The sequence below is a fragment of the Dipodomys spectabilis genome, unplaced genomic scaffold, assembly GCF_019054845.1.
Source record: "Dipodomys spectabilis isolate Male_0828 unplaced genomic scaffold, ASM1905484v1 ptg000221l, whole genome shotgun sequence".
In the NCBI taxonomy this organism is placed as follows: Eukaryota; Metazoa; Chordata; class Mammalia; order Rodentia; family Heteromyidae; genus Dipodomys; species Dipodomys spectabilis.
The window spans coordinates 1,237,768-1,255,537 of NW_024870898.1; the positions used below are offsets into that span (position 1 = coordinate 1,237,768).

General features: G+C 39.7%; 1 protein-coding gene across 1 annotated transcript in view; it reads left to right on the forward strand.

The window, feature by feature from the left end:
* The window catches only part of Adgrg4 (adhesion G protein-coupled receptor G4), a 103,884-nt gene that overhangs the window by 21,869 nt on the left and 64,245 nt on the right, over positions 1–17,770 (forward strand). Inside the window, exons 3-4 of the mRNA XM_042697541.1 lie at positions 9,127–15,075; positions 16,713–16,807. Coding sequence (XP_042553475.1) covers positions 9,127–15,075; positions 16,713–16,807 — 6,044 coding nt within the window. The remainder of the gene's footprint in view (positions 1–9,126; positions 15,076–16,712; positions 16,808–17,770) is intronic.

Consider the following 17,770-nt stretch of genomic DNA (forward strand, 5'->3'; position numbering starts at 1 on the left):
TTTAATTTTATAAGCCTTTTAAAGAAGTAATACTAATGCTCCTTATACTTTCCATGAAAGTAGAAAGTGAAGAAATAGTTCCAAACTTACTCTCTGATTACATTAATACTCTAATACTAAAACTGGACAAAGGCACAACAAAACATCATAAACCAACATCCATGATACATATCAGTAAAAATATTCTCAATAAAATACTTGCAAACAAAAGTCAATAATATTAAAAAGAGCACACACTTATCAAAGTGGTTTCATTTCAAGGAATTAAGGATAGTTCAACATATGCAAATCAATTAACAGTACATCACATAAATAGAATCAAGGATAAAAGTCACATGATTATCTCAATAGATTCAGGAACAAAATGGCAGAATTCAACACCTCTGTATAATAAAAGCTCTGAAGAAACTAGATATGTCTCAATGTAACTAAGTCTATATGTGACAAAAGTATTGCAAGCCTTATGGTGAATGGAGAAAAAAACTGAAAGAATTTCCTCTAAAATCAGTTGTGAGAAAAGGAGTCCACACCTCTCATCCTTAATACAGTTATAGAATTCTTAAGCCAGAGCAGTAAGGCAATAGACAGAAAAGGGATACAAAGAGGAGAGGAAGGAGTAAAATTACCTCTATTTAAAGATGATATGTATCTTATAAAGACCACCCAAAACACTTAGATCTGATAAACATTTTTGGCAGAAAAAGAAAACAGAAAAATAATCTCATTCATAATAACCTATAAAAAAAAAATCTAGAGGATGAAAGAACTCTAAAAGGAAAACCAAGCCATAATAGAAATGAAGAAATAAATTGAAAAATGATTCTGGAAGAAGCCAGACATCAGAGGCTCATGTTTATAATCCTAGCTACTCTGTTGGTGGGAATGTAAACTGGTGCTGTCTCTATGGAAATCAGTACGGATATTCCCCAAAACTCTAAAAAAAGAACTATGATTTTATCTATTTGCTCCTGGGTGTTTACCATAAAGAATTAAAGTAAATGACAATAGAGTTTCCTGAACATTCATGTTTACAGCAATACTATTCACAATAGCTAAGATATGGACTCAGCCTAGGTGCCCATCAACATACAAATGTATGAATAAAATGTGGCATACAGACACAATGGGATAATTTCAGTGAATTATTTACTAAAATAGCCAAGTAAAATAAAAAGCACTTTAAAAAATTTTTTTGGGTCCTGTCGTGGGGCCTGAACTCTGGGCCTGGGCGCTGTCCCTCAGCTCTTCAGCTCAAGGCTAGTGCTTTACCACTTGAGCCACAGCGCCACTTCTGGCTTTTTTCTTTTTGCTTATGTGGTGGTGAGGAATCGAACCCAGGGCCTCAGGCATGCAAGGCAAGCGCTCTACCACTGAGCCACCTTCCCAGCCCAGAGCACTTTTAAAAATTAAGAAAGCTAGGCTTTTGTAACTCATACCTGTAATCCTAGCTACTCAGGAGGCTGAGATTTGAGAATGGTGGTTTGAAGCCAGCCTGGGCAGGAAAGGCCAAGAGACTCTGACCTCAAATAAATGACTGGAAAAAGCCAGAAGTGGCAGTGTGCTCAAGTGGTAGAGTACTAGCCTTTACCACAAAGAGACCCAGGGACAGTGCCCAGACCCTGATTTCAAGCCCCAGAACAAGCAAAAATAAAAAGTCTTAAATTTTCTCTTTATTTTAATGTTAAGAATTCACCAAATCTTTCATTTTCTGAAGGTAAAATTCTTAATGATAGTGAAAAAAATAACCGAAATCATGTTTTATGGAAGTAGAAATCATTATGTTAGGTAAGACAAGCAAGATCCTGAAAGATAAGTAGAGCAGGTTTAGTCTACTTTGTGTAATCTAGAAAAATAAAGGATATGAAAATAGAAGAAAGACTAATTATCAGGGAAGTGGAAAGAGATCATGGAAACGAGAGGGGATAAGAGAAAGTATCAGAATGATGTAATGGAAGTATGTTATATGTGTACGTGAAAATGCTACAATGAGCCAGATAGAATCCACGCCCTATTTCATGATTATTAAAAGGCTGGAATGTAAGGTCCGCTCCTGGATTGTGAACAGACTCCACCCTCCTCGCAGCAAAGTCTCCACCCAGTAACTGCGTTACCTAGGCAACTGGCATACCTGGAAGAGGTCACATCTGCATCCACTGAAGTCACATCTGAATTTGATGTGGCCACACCTTTCTCCACCCATACCCTAGATATGGCCTAGCCCAGGCCCAGACGCTCTCTTTCCCAGCTCTTTCCTTCTCAGCTCTTTCCCAGCTCTCTTAGCTCTTTTTCCCAGCTCTCTCTCTTTCCCAGCTCTTTCCCAGGCCTTTCCCCTCCAAGTGGAGGGCCAACATGGCCTGGTGCCAGCCAGAACGATGAATAAACCTACCCCTTACCTGAAAAAAAAATGCTACAATGGAATCCATCAGTTTGTACAATTAATATCTGCTAATAAAATGCAATAAAAATTCATTCTAGATATTTCCAATATCTAGTTCATCTTGGTGATGAGTAGATTGTCATTTCTCATTGAAATTGTGATTATTTGGTTTTGGGTAGGTTTAGGTAAGGTTTTTGTTGTTGTTGTTTTGGTTTTTTTCCCCCCAGTCTTGGGTCTTGAACTCTGGGCCTGGGCTCTGTCCCTTAGCTCTTCAGCTCAAGGCTAGCGCTCTATCACTTGAGCCACAACACCACTTACAGCTTTTTTCTGCTTATGTGGTGTTGAGGAATCGAACCCAGGGCCTCATGCACGTGAGGCAAGCACTCTACCACTGAGCCACCTTCCCAGCCCACGAGTTAAGTGAGTTTTAAAATAGTATTCTGAATATTTTGTCAATTATGTTAGAAATCTGGCTGTGGTTAAACTGTTTACCTTCCTCACACAGGCATTTTCCCATCCTTGTGAGCTGTGCTTCCAAACACACATCAATTTTCATAGTCCTTGTGGTGGTATGTTGTCTTCATCACTTTTACTTACTTATTTTTCACCATTCCTGAGGGTTAAACTCAGGACCTGAGCACTGTCCTAAAGCTTCTTTTGCTCAAAGATTCCACTCTAACACTTGAACCACAGTTCCATTTCCAGCTTTTTTGTAGTTTATTGGAGATAAGAGTCTCATAGCCTTTCCTGCCTGGGCTGGCTTTGAACTGCAATCTTTAGATCTCACTCTCTTGACTGGGTAGGATTACAGATCGGAGCAACTGGTGCCTGCCTGTCTTGCCTACTTTGGAGCTCCCACTAGACCCTTTCTGGGATTGCTGGGTAGGAAACAACAGTTGTCCCCAGACCAGGTCTACTTGTGTCTCTCAGTTGGGGAAGAGTGTAGGAGGATTGTCTTACTGGTGTCTCTTGGGGCAAGCTTCCTAACTAGGTCACCCATTGCTAATGGGCCCCTTTTTCTTGTACTGCTGCCTGTTTGAGGGTCTCTGGATGAGGAAGAACAGGACATTTTGTGTTACTTCCTTATTTGTCTTATACCTGCCTGCCTGCCTTGGTGGTTCTGAGTGGGTGAAGAGACTTTGAGATGATGTGAATCAAGAGTCTTGCCAAGCCTGGCACCGTGGCTCAAGTCTTTAATCCTAGCTACTCAGGAGGCCGAGATCTGAGGATCATGGTTCAAAACCAGCCTGCGCAGTGTTAGGTTTTTAAATAAGAAGGTGCCGAGTAAGAACAGCACCACACGTGTGGTATTCAGGTAAGGGGTAGGTTTAGTCATCATTGGTACCAGGCCACGTTGGCACTCCACAGGACTGGGAAAAGGCCTAGGAAAGAGGGCGTCTGGCCCTAGGCTAGACCTTATCTAGGGTAGGGGCAGGGAAAGGTGTGGCCACATCGAATTCAAATGTGACCTCAGCGGATGCAGATGTGACCTCTTCTAGGTGTGCCAGTTGCCTAGTTAACGCAGGAACTGGGCGGAAACTTTGCTGCGAGGAGGATGGAGTCTACTGGCCATCCAGGAGCGGACCTTACAAGCAGGAAAGTCCATGAGACTCTTATCTCCAATAAGCCACAAGAAAACCGGAAGTGGCGTTGTGGCTCAAGTGGTAGAGCGCTAGCCTTTAGCTTAAGAGCTGAGGGACAGCGTCTAGGTCCTCTAGGTCCAGAGTTCAAGTCCCACGACCTGTAAAAGAAAAAAAAAAGAATCTTGCCAGACCCAGTGCTGTTCAGCCAGTGTATTTTGGTGGGGAAAGGAGGATTAAGTTTATATGATTAGTGTTAGCCAGGCTCCTATAAGGTCCCCTTGATGGTGTAGCTGGCTGGTTGAGAAACTCTCATCTGGTTTCCGAATTGGCCTACTAGGACTATCTTGTTTTGTGTTGTGAGATTGGGGATTCGAGGCATGAGCTGCATTTTGTGTTAGGCTTGGAGAGAGAGAGAGATGCCTTTCATTGTTTCATTTCTTTACTCCTGGGCTGATAAATCAGTTTACTTTCTTCTTTTGTTATCGTAGACCATTTCCAGAACTAATAGTAGTACTTAGTTGGGGAGAAGTATGAGAAAGTAGATCCGTGTCATCTCATTCAGTTGAAGAGTCTGCATTTCCATTTTGCCTTTAATTCTTGGGCACTAGAAACATGTGTGTGTGTGTGTGTGTGTGTGTGTGTGTGTGTGTGTGTGTGTGTATAAACAAATAGGTGTGGCAAAATGATCGAGATGATATGGCTTTCTTTGCAGCTACCTGAATTACTATATTTTCTTTTCTGAACATGATAGTCATTATATGCAGTGGAGATAAGTATAGCATTTGGAGACTACAAGAAAAACATCTTTACCACATATGGAGAAAAGCGAAGGAACAATGGGACAGAATTGCAGTGAACTTAAATCACTAAAAATAATGGGTGTGCACAAAATCTGAATGATTGGATTTAAGAACACATGTGAACTAAGACAAAAAGGCATCAATAACTAATTAAAAGAAGTTCCTATTCCTCATCTACTCTCACTACTTTCTAATGATATTCAGCATGTTTGCTAATCCATGGCAATAAATTGCTAAACTTAGGGTTTGAACCTGTCTTTACTTCCCTTGGGTTCTGTCTGTTTTTTAAAACAAAAACAAAAACAAAACTACTGATAACTTGATTGCAACATTTCAATCTAGGATAGAAGCGATTCTGGGAGATGTTGTTCCTTAAATGGACATAATTTGAAATCCCCGTTGGGTTTCAATTTCTAGGCTAATGAGTTTGCTCCTCTGTTTTAGTTTAGCAGTACGATGACCTCCTCTGAAGTATGTATCTTGCAATCCATTTTTTGGATGATTGCAGTTTCTGCAGAACTTGGTCTTTAATAACCAAGTTTATTTCTCCTTAGTTGTTTTGAGTAATCATTTCACTTCTTTTTCCTGGGTCTGCAGAGGTTCAATGTAAATTGAGACTATGCATTTATGAGTGATCAGTCACTGAGCTATTGCCACACACGGTCTTATGTCTTCTGTAAATGTTTCATCTGTGAAAATCTCATCTTCTCAGCACTATGCCTCCCTGGGCTTCATCTTTTTTTAAAAAAAATTGAAAACAGTTTGGTTTAAGAATCCTGTCATTTTTAATGAATAAAGATTTGAATATTTGTTATTAATCACTTCAGAGAGAAAAATGTGATACAGAGGTCCCTCTGAGACGAAACTTTACATCTGAATGTTTCAGTGGGAGTTGAGTGGTTTATAAATATACAAGCTCAGGCTTACAGTTAAAATGGAGCAATGTAGGTGCGTTATTTCCTAAGGGATCTCTGGTACTTAAAATGCCACCTGCTAGGCAATTTTGCTCATTTCACTTGTATTTATTTTTCTAAGTCCATGTTCCTCTTTGAGATATTCCCTAGAAATGAAATGTTAACAATCTTATATCTCTTCTCTTCTCTCCTCTCCTCTTCTTTCCTCCCTTCTTTCTCCTCTCCTTCCTATCCTTTCCCTCCTCCTCTTCTTCCTCCATCTCCTTAATCTATCCCTTTTTTCCCTCATCCCCCTCCTCTTCTCCTTTTTTCTTACTAGTATCAGTATTGTGTGTGTGTGTGTGTGTGTGTGTGTGTGTGTGTGTGTGTGTGTGATTGTAAAACTCTTCAAGTTTTGATTTTGGTTGGTCCTGGGGCCTGAACTCTGGGCCTGGGTGTTGTCCCTCAGCTCTTCAGCCCAAGGCTAGTGCTTTACCACTTGAGCTACAGTGCAATTTCCAGTTTTCTGGTGGTTTTTTAGAGATAAAGGTCTCATGGACTTTCTTGCCCAGACTGGCTTTGAATCGTGATCCTCAGATCTCAGCCTCCTGAGCAGCTAGGATTACAGACTTGAGCCACCAATGCCAAGCTAGTTTTTTTTTAAGTAGATCATGTTACCACATTGTTACAGTTCTTCCTTTGTATATACTCCCCATTCAAAAACCCAATCTTCCCCCATTCAGGGATGCATGGAACACATCAGATATACCATGAACACCACATAAAAGTTCATATAAGGATGAACTTGCCAGAAACATCTCTGTTTTTATCACTGTCTACCTAATTTTTTTAATTAAGAAATTTTAATTGTTATTATAAGGTTGATGTACAGAAGAGTTACAGTTATATAAATCTGGTAATGAATACATTTCTTTTCGGACAATGCCACCCTTCTTTGGCTCTCTCATTCCCACTCACAAATTGTATAGTTCATTTTCAACTTAATTTCTGCACTATCAATGTTGAACTCAACACTTTATACTCATTTGGCTTGATTGCAGGATTAGCCTCTGACACTTGAGCAATACTTCTAGCCTAGCTTTCTGGTAGTTATTTTGGAGTGTCATCAACATTTTTTCTCAAGCTGACTTTGAATTGCCATTCTCTGGCTCTTCATCTCCTGAGCAGCTAGAATTACAGGCTTGAGCCACTGGCACCTGCCTATCCTCTGTTTTCTCAAAGTTTTCCATTATTTGTTATGAATAATAATGCTTTTTGAATGCTCCATAATTTGTAAATTAAGTGGGAATTGTGGATTCTTCTATCAATGATTAATTTATCAACAGAGAAGGTTGTGAGTTTTGGGATGCCACATTCCTCTTACATGCTAGCAATGAAAGTTTGACAAGCCAGTTGGCTTGGATAAAACCAGGTGCAAAAACTAGAGACCAGGATGCTGCAAATCTTCCTTTAACTTGTAGTTATGGGAAATTTTAAAAGCAGAGAGATTGAAATAATATTGTGTTACTGAAATATATTGTTTCTTGATGAGGCATAATATAAAACTGAAAACTAAACAATGTTGGAAGATTTAAATGCTTCTTATGTAACTTTGATGCACTTTCATCAGCTCATCTATACAATCAAATGTAGGCTTCTGATTGTCAATTATTTTATTTGCTACAAGGTCCCAAAGAATATTGTACACACGCTCACAATTTATTTAAAAAGTAATCTGAATGTTCAAGACAACGAAATAAGCTACTAGAATGCCCACCACCACAATTATTCAATCTACATCATAGGTGATGTTCTTCTCAGATGGATAAACTCAAAATACTGGTTTCCCTAGATAAATACACATGACTGCATGATTTCATTGGGGAAATTGAATAGGAAAAAGATTATGACTCAGTCTTGAATTGTGCTATGCACAATTTTCACTTGGATGCTCCATCATCACATCAAATTCCACTTATCCAATCTGAACTTGGGGCTTTATTCCCAATTTTCCCATTTCTACAAATATTACAACTACTCTATGTGTTTCCCAAATGCATAATTTGAGTTCTCTGAGAGTTCTCTGCCTTTTTTTATTTCTTTAACTTCTTTGTTATGATACCTTGACAAGTCTTCCCTTCCATAGCTATAGGGTTAGTTATCTTCACACTGTGATCAACTCATTTTGATGTGTTTATCTTTTCCATTTACTCAATATGCCTAAATATATGCCCTGAGCATCTACTATGTGTGAGGCACTACACTAGGGCCTGAAGGTAGATACAGTAAGTGAGCAATGAAAGAAGAGGTCCTTGCCCACACCATTTAGTGAGGAAGACAGACATTAATAAGTATATAAAAAGACAAGGAAAATTGCAGCTGTGACAAGAACTATAATGAAGGGGAACATGGTGACATAATAGTCTTGAATATATTAGTTTGTTCCTGTCAATGAGGTCAGGGAAGGAGTTGAGATCAGAAAGATGAATAGAAGTCAGTCAAATGAAGAAAGACTGGGAAAGTGTTCTAAATAGTGGCAACAGCACATGCAATGTTCTTGTGGTAGACAATATTCTACTATGTGAAGAAATTATTAAAACTTCTATTTATATTTCTAATGTGATGTCCTTCTGAATTTTTTATTTCTATATGGTGATGTTCAAGATATTTTAGTCCTAAGGTTCTAGATAAAATCATTTTCAATCTATAGTATTCAAATGAATAATAGAAAAATGATCATGTCCTCCAGGTATAGTGACATGGTAGGCTAAGGCAAGAGGACTGCACATTTGAGGCCAGTTTGGAATATGAAAGAGAGGAGATATTCCTAAGGAAAGGAAGGAGGGAAGAAGATGATGATACCAAAGTCAAGTTGGTTTTTTGTGCACTTATTGGGTTCTAGAGTCTAATAGTAGTGTTTGATACTCATTAACTATGAGGTATGTGTTATTATAATTCTTACATTACAGAGGAGTATATTGAAGCACAGAGAAACTAACTAGTCCGCAGATATAAAACAAGTGATGAAGCCAGGAGTTAAAACTGCACGTATTGTTTTGGTCAGTCATGGGGCTTGAACTCAGGGTCTGGGCACTGTCCCTGAGCTCTTTTGGTTACTGCTCTATCACTTTGAGCCACAGCACCTCTTCTGGTTTTCTGGAAGTACTTGGATCCTTGCCCAAAGCAAATCATCTTCATCAGTGTACCACTGTAGCTTGTGTCCCTTTTCTAGGAGTACCTATATTTCTCATGGAGAGATTATGCAATGGATGTCCTCATACTAATTAGTTAACCAAGGCTAGGGTTTTATAAGGAATACATAGCTTTTTTTTATAAAGTAGAAAATCATCCTATGACAAACAGGAATCAAGTCGGCTTGATTATAGTTGTGATAATAAAGCTCATCTTTAAAGAATTGTCTTTGATTTCTAAGATTGATCCCACATTAACATATGCTTTCTCATTTTTTTCAGTTGTTTCTGAAAATATGACAATTCAAGAAACAAGTACAACTCTTTCACAGCAAATACATTTGACAACTCCTTCCCAAATTACTGCACTAAGCCCACAAAAGACTATATATTCCTCTACAATAATGTCTAAAAGCATGCCTATATTTATAACTGATCATACAAATATATCACATTCCAATACAACATCTCCACCTCTGGTCACAACGACTCTATCAAAAAGTTTGAAGACATCTATAGCTGACACAGCTACATTTGCAAATGTTTTATCTAATTCCACAATGATCACTCTGCCTTCTCAGAGTACACTCAACTGTACTACCACTGATTCCATGAAAATAACAGAACACTCATCTTCAGAAAGCACAAGGACAACAAAGATGGTAGAAGCCGTTGCTCCTGAGACATTTCAACCAACTATAGCTACACATCTCTTTTCTATACCAGGAGTTACCATTGATCCATTTGTATCTAAAACTTCAACTGACTCTCAGACAACCACTATGAACACATTATTTACAACTATCAAGTCAACATTCATGTCTGCAACATCCTGGCCTGTACACAAATCCACAGATACTTCAGCACTCCCTATTGCCACACCTACACAAGAATTTCTTGTATCTACAGCTGCCAAAACTGTACCCTGGTCCACAGTAGAAGAGACTTCAGCTGTAACTACTGGGATTGGGACTTCATTGACCTCCCCAACTGATCTAATCACCTCTACAGATGCTCCAGTGGATTCTGTATTTCCTACAACTCAAGTGCCACCAACATTGGCAACAACTGAAATGGAAATAACATTTACAGTTAATTTAGGGATGTCTACTGAGACCACATCTGGCTCAAGACCAGTTGAAGTAGAATGGACGCCTTCACATGTCCACGATGCCTCTTTGTCTAGCAGAGAGGATGCCATATCTACCTTCATGCCCAGACGCACCTCTTCCATGACCCTTTCTTCCATGATGGCTGCACCAATCACTGGAACTCAGAGTACACAGACAGTTATTGATAATGAAGGCTCCTATACAAGCTTTACTCCTAGAATCACACTTTCACCTACATTGGTTGAAATTACGCCTTCCCTGGCCATTGCAGTGTCTGAATCCACCCAAAATGCATCCAAAGCTGGGGAACACATGCTTACTTTGATTTCCACTCAGTCAGTTTCCACATCCCAGGCATTTGAATCAGGTTCTACATCTGTTCCTGATGAAACGCCTCATCAGTTCTCAACCAATGCAATTACTTGGACTCCTAAGCCAAACCAGAATCCGTTGACATCTATAAATATGACCACCATACACACATTTGTACCTAATGAAAATTTCACATCAGCATTCCATGGCAATACTACTTATACAGACCATTCATCAACTAGTGATACTACCAGGCTTCCAGAAACATGGACAGAGAGTAAGGTTACCACTAGCACTAACGCTACCACAGTCAGATATACAACAGCTCAATTTAAACAAACAACTCCATGCTTTGCCAACTTGTCCATCACTTCCAGAGCCACATCTGTAACCAATCCAAGTGAATTTAAACTTACCACTTCATTATTGGGAACCATTTCTATGTCCACAGCAGATGCCAGTGAACTTCCTCTAATATCAAGGGAGACAGTAGGTCCACCAGTAGATAAATCTACTGACATGAAACTAAGTTTTCCTACTAGGGAGAGCACTTCTGAGGCCACAAAAACAGAAGCAAATGGAGTAAGCGCAATTGGGAACACAATAGACCCTATATCAAAGTTCCCAACAACCCAGCCATTCAATACCCCTGTGACAAAAAAAGAAACAACTTCTTACCACCTTAAGGGAACATCAACTCTACCAGCAGAAGCTGAAGTTTCTCCATTCTCAGCAATGCTGGAAGCAACAGATGAATCAGTACAAACCATGACAGTTTCTGTCACTGCTTCCCCTTTCCCTGATAGGGAAAAATTGACTACCATATTGGATAATAAAACTGTAACACTTGAGTTGGGAGGGAGTTGGCATTCAACAAAACTCATGGAAACCACGCCCAAGAGTTCATACAATGAAACTATGGAAATCTTTAATTCGACCTACACCTATAAAACACGTTGGATGTCAGAGACAACTGAGAGGAATTCAGCCCCATTGCCCACTTCAGGCAGCACCCAGACATTTTCCAAACCTTTTATTGCTACCACCACAAGGAAATCAGAAACGAGTTTCACCACTTTCCCTACAGACAGGACAGCTAGATCCTTGTCTGCTGGTATCTTTTCTCCACACAGTGTAGCTACTCATTTCTCCACAACTCCAACACTTATAACCCACATGGGCTCACCACTAATTAATGTCTCTGCTGTAACTTCTAGGGTGGTGTCTGAAGAGACCAAGGTGACCCTGCCGGGGCCTCCTACCAGGGATTCTTCCCCATCTACGCTCTCTGACCTTTCCGCTTTGTCATCAGCTACAATAACCACATCATTAGTGCCACCACTGAGTCAAACGGCTTCCATAATCAGCAAAACTATGTCTATCCACAGAGATTCAATCCACACCACTGTAGAGCCCACAGTGACTTCTACCATGATGGCACTCACAGAAGTTCCCTCTCTGACAAAAACTCATGTTCCTTCACAGAATCCCCTTACCCCTGAAACAACTAAGGCTAAGTCCACCCTTTTCCTTCCCTCCACTGACACAATAACTCCATCTGCTTGCACTCTTGGTTTCTCCAGACCTCTTTCTGATCACATTCCTTTTGTGTCTTCTCCTCCTGTGATCTCTACTACATCGCCACCAGTAGCAACTAGACCCATATCTCAAGGGAAGGAGACATCTACCCATGATCTTAGCTTTTTGCATACTTCTGGCGGTGGTGGTGATGGTGTTAGCTTGGCTACTATCACCACAGAGAACTTTGCTGGTGATGAGACCATGCCGTTACACACCTCAGCCAACAAGCCTACTACTTCAGTGAACAATCAAATTTCTCAGTCTCACACTGGTCTAGTAAACACACAGGTCTCCACCCACTGGGTGACTGGTACATCTACTTTATTTTCTGACAAAGAACAGATGACCATGTCTGTAGGAGAAACTCCTAGAACTATGGAGGTGACAGAAATTTCTTCAGCAAGCAGTTCTTTTATTTTCTACTCCCAGAGTACTTCACCTTTGGAAATGACCACTGAAATTTCCAGCCAACAAACCTATTTGTCTTCTGAGGTTCCACTTGGGACTCTACCTGATAAGAATTTAGATGTATCTCCCACTTCTGAGAGCCCACAGACAACTCATATCTTAACCTTAAGCAACTCAGTTGACATTGATATTTCAGAAATGTCTACATATCTCCCTTCACAAGCTCTGACAACCAATTTTGTGTCTCCTGACAGAGAAAGTATAAGTGCCCTTGCTTTGAGCACTCCCAGGACTGCAGAGGTAATAGTAAGTTCCTCCTCTGTGACTCACCCACTTCCCTCTCGCCAGGATACTTCATTTGTAGATAATGCAACTTCCAGGACAACTACGAACACAACGCTTTCATACTTGCCTTCACTTAAGACTCAACCTAAAGTAACTTCAATTGCTTCTTCCATTTCTGAAAGCACACAGACTTACCCTAAGTCCTTGTCTTCTTTCACAACCAGACTACCCAGTGCCAATTTTACAATTATCTCTAATGATGGGACTACTGTAGCTCTTTCTGTTCCAAATGTACCTACAACAATTGGGGAAACTTCTATGGAAAAGTCAATTCCTATTTACCAGATGTCCTCATTGCCATTTAATGCTACTGCCTTCATCTCCAAAAACATTTCTGATACTCCCACAGTATCAGTGACTAGGTCTTCTAAAACCACACAATTGGGTTGTTTGAAAAGTCCCTCTCCAGATACCTCTGGGCTTATGCCTGAGATGTCCACATTGCCAGTTAATGACCCTTCTTTCTCATCTACAGCTGTTCCTTCTGTCCCTGCTATAACAGGTGAACCTTTGTCAACACTTTTGTCTTCAGTTTCCCCTATGACTACTACGACCATACAAACATCTACATTGGATGTCATACCTGTGACATATACTGGGCATACTTCAGAACATACCACCATGGCTTCTTCTACTTTCACTAATTCTGAAATGACACAGGTGTCCTCCAAGATCATGCCTACATCTGTTTCCTCTCCAACAAAGCCAAATTTTCCATCCACGAAAACAATTCCAACCACTATTGTGGAAGGGACAGTGACTCCACTTATAGATGCTACTACTTTCTCTCCACTTCATTCTAAGAACACTGAAGCTATTTCCTCCATTCCACACACCACATTTTCACCATTACTATCAACAACCCAGCAATCATCAGATGAAGCAACAACACTGAGCCTGTTACCTGGGATTACTTACAGTTCCCAATCTACTGTGAGCAGTGGTAAAATGACAGTTTTTAAACATACTTATTCTGGAATTACTGTCCCTGAAAATGTGTTTTCACCTACTCCTTCAAACGATCTCCATACTTCTTTAGATATTCAAGTTTCAAAACCATCTTTGACAAGTTTTAAGAGCACTCCTGGACTCACAGAAAATGCACACACCATCACTACGTACCTTTCCTCGAATACTGGAAAGGTTACTTCCTCATCAAAAAGCACTTTCTTAACTACTGAGCTAACAACAAGTGCCCCATCTGTGAATACTTCTGTTTTATACCTTCCCTGGACCTCATCAAGTGCAAATCTGCCTTCCTCGACATCTCTCCTTTATGCACTTCATAGTACTGTGGCCATGTTCTCTACTTCGAAGACCTCTTCTCCACCTACAGCCCAAATGGTTGAATTTCCAGTTCTGGGAACACAAATCACACCTAGTGATACCCGGTCTCTGCTTACAACTTCTTGGAAGACACCCACAACTAAAGATTCTCCATTTCCGATTTCCACCAAAACTCTGGTGCCTACACCTAAGATAGAAACAGACACTCTACACTTTATTCCTGGGTCTTTGTCAACATTTGCATCCTCTCAGGCTGGTCTTGTCTCTAGTGATGCTATGACAACATTATCAATTCCTACATCAGAAATGCTTCCTACCTTTGGGTTTTCAGAGAGCCATTCATTATCAGTATCTTCAAGAGCTCTCCCTACCACCTCATCTGACATCAAGCTTCCATTTGAGAAAACAACCACATCTGTAACTTCTGGGACAACTCTCCCATCAAATCCTTCTGCAATTGCTAAGACTGCTACTTTACCCACCCTGACTTGGATCTCATCCAATCTTCCTTCAGGCATGTCCCTGGCAACAGTACCGAACGGTTTTCCTGTTCTAACTGCTCCTGCAGTAGAGGTATCAACACCCACACTTGTAACTCCTGACGTGACATCAGCATATCCATTCCCTAACTTCACACCACCACCCTTTGCTTCTGGAAGCACCATAATCACCAAAACCATGCATGCACCTACACTTGGCAATATTGCTACTGGCTCCCAAACTTCTTTTACTATGTCTCCAAAAGACACAGGTGGTGATATATACACTTCTGCATCCCCTGAAACTTCCTCCAGAACCACTGTGACTGACAACTCCAGGACTGGGTCTCAATCTCTATCCTTTAGTGCAGTGAATGTATCACCATCTACAGCTGAGAGCACTTTGTCTATTGGTTCCATGCTTCTCCCCACTTCCCCAAAAACATTGGCATGGAGCAGATTTCCAGATGCATCACCATCATCTCCTTTAATTCCTCCTAAGTCAACATCAAAATCCCTTATTAGCACTACTATATCCACTACTACTGGAGCATTAATTCCGCAGGTATCCGCTGGAGTGACACATCCTTCTACAACAACTGTGGCTTCACTAGTCTCTTCCTCTTTTGAGACAACCTGGCCAGACTCCACATCTACTTTTCTATCCACAGAAGCATTGACTTTATCAGCTGACACTGAGTCCATAGGTAGTTTGTTCCTTTCTGTGCATCTTGCTAACAGAATGTATGAATTATAGACCATGTGTTCTCCAAGATAGTTTTCTGAAGGCAGAAATATAGGAAGAAGGGTATGAATTTTATATGTCCTTCAGACAGTGAGTAAAATAGCTGACATCCAAACAGAATTGTCTATCCACGTTTCTTGTCTATTGAAATATAAGGCAAATGCATCTTTTAATTCAGTGCAACATTTCAAAGCATCTTTTCTGCTTGCTTTGTTCTCTATGTTAACACAGATTAGCAACCTTATACTTACCAAGGCCTTAGGGATGATCATATTAACCATATACCAGAAAATACCAGAAGATAGCCTATCTTTCCTTCTCATGTTGGTCATAGATTTATTTAATCCCAAGTATCTAGGAAAGTTTATCCATAACCAGGGTGTATGTGGTTTCCATATATTTCAAATTTTAATCATTCCTGCAATTTTAACATTTCAAAACAGAAACATAGCAAGATACACAAGATCAAGAGGGGGATAAGGAGAAAAATCTCCAAAGCAAAAAGGAAGGCTTGAGAGGGGGAAATAGTTATTTCCTCAGGACAAATGATCTTCTGAGATAATGTTCAGGTTGAGCATTGAATGGGCTAGGAATGTATTGGCTAATAAGGTATTTTTCGTTTTTGTTTTGTTGGTCGTGGGCCTGAACTCTGGGCCTGGGCACTGACCCTCAGCTCTTCAGCTCAAGGCTAGCGCTCTACCACTTGAGCCACAGCACTACTTCCAGCTTTTTCTGCTTATGTGGTGCTGAGGAATCGAACCCAGGGCCTCATGAATGCAAGGACAAGTACTCTACCACTGAGCCACCTTCTCAGCCCCTGTATTGGCTAATGAAAGTAGAAAATTTAGGGAGCCTGCAGTATGTCCATCAACTGTATAAAAACAAGAAAAAAGCCCAAATCAAAGTAAAAACAAGTAAATCAAAGTAAAAACAAGATGGTAGTATCTTCTTTGTTTTGCTTTTGGATATGGTGTTATAAGTTCTGATGCTTGGAATTGGCAAAGTTTAGAAATGAGAAATCATTGTTTTGTTTTCTTTAAAATGGCAAATACAAGCCAGGCACTGGTGGCTCATGCCTGTAATCCTGGCCATTCCGGAGGCTAAGATCTGGTGATTAAAGTACACAGCTAGCCTGGGCAGGAAAGTTCATGAGACACTTATCTTCAATAAACTAACAAAAAAAAGTCAGAAATGGAGCTGTGCCTCAAATGTTAGAGCATTTGCCTTGAGCAAAAAAATCTCTGGGATAGCGCCTGGGCATTGAGTTCAAGCCCCAGGACTGGATCAAAAAGTGAATAAATAATATGGCAGGCTGGGCATGTAGCTTAGTGGTAGAGTGCTTGCCTAGCATGCATGATGCTGTGGGTTCGATTCCTAAGTACCACATAAACAGAAAAAGTCAGAAGTGGCTCTGTGGCTCAAGTGGTAGAGTGCCTTGAGCAAAAAAGAAGCCCAGGAACATGCCCAGGCTCTGAGTTCAAGCCCCATAACTGGCAAAAAATAATAAATAAATGGCAAATACTTTTTTTAAATCAAATTTACAAAATTTGTATTTCTTCAAAAAATGAATAAAATTAATCACCTTATTTTTAATTACAGTTTCCTTCTATAATATCAAAATGAGCTTCTCTGTCTTTGATGAAGAGACAAGGATCCCTATCACCAGTGTTATACATGAATTTACAAAAGATTGGGTAAAATGCTCTTTTGAATATTTATGATATATAAAATATATGTGACAAAGACTGATTAGATTAACACCAGACTTTGCTTTTTTCCTACTTATAATACATTTCACAGACAATTTTGAGGTTTTTCACTGCACATCTATTTACCCTGTAAGGAGCACTCTGAAGATCTATGCAATCTCTCTTTCATAGTACCAGTGCTAAAAGCATTATGGAATGTTATTATTTTCATTTCTCAGATGTGCACATTTTCTTCCACTGACACAAATTCTGAGTCATTGCCAAATTTTCTTATTTGAGGGAAAGAGGAGAGCACTGATAACAAAGTTTATGCCATTGTATTTAAGTATCTGCTGTTTTGCATTTTTAACTTTCCTCTTTCTCCAGCATAATAAATGCTTTAGTTATTCTTATATTTTTATAGTGACAATAATATATAATCTCTGCAAAATAATTCCCCTATTGACATCTAAAACAGGAAAATTCATGTCCTCTACTGTTCTTGTTTGAATTAATACTCTTTGCTATTACTGGCCCTAAACTCAGGATCTTGACCTCTCATTAAACTTATTTGATGGTACTCTACCACTTGAGCTATACCTGCACTTTTGGCTTTTTACTGGTTAATTAGAGATAAGATTCTTATGGATTTGTCTGCTTAGGATGGCTTCAAATCTTGTCATATCTTAGCCTTCTGACTAGGTAGGATCTTATGCACGAGCCACTGCTGCCCAGCTTGCATGACCTACTTTTAATTAAGTAGATAATTTTATTTAGGTATATTTAATTAGGTATATTCTTTTATATTTTATATACATATGTATTGATACATATATATTTTCACAAAATAATTAGAATCCTACTATTTATGATATTCTTCAACTTGCTTTTCCACCCCTTACTTACCCATGTATCCTTTTCTTGACTTTTTTCGTGTATGAGTTGTAGAGTGTAGAATCCAGGGATTTG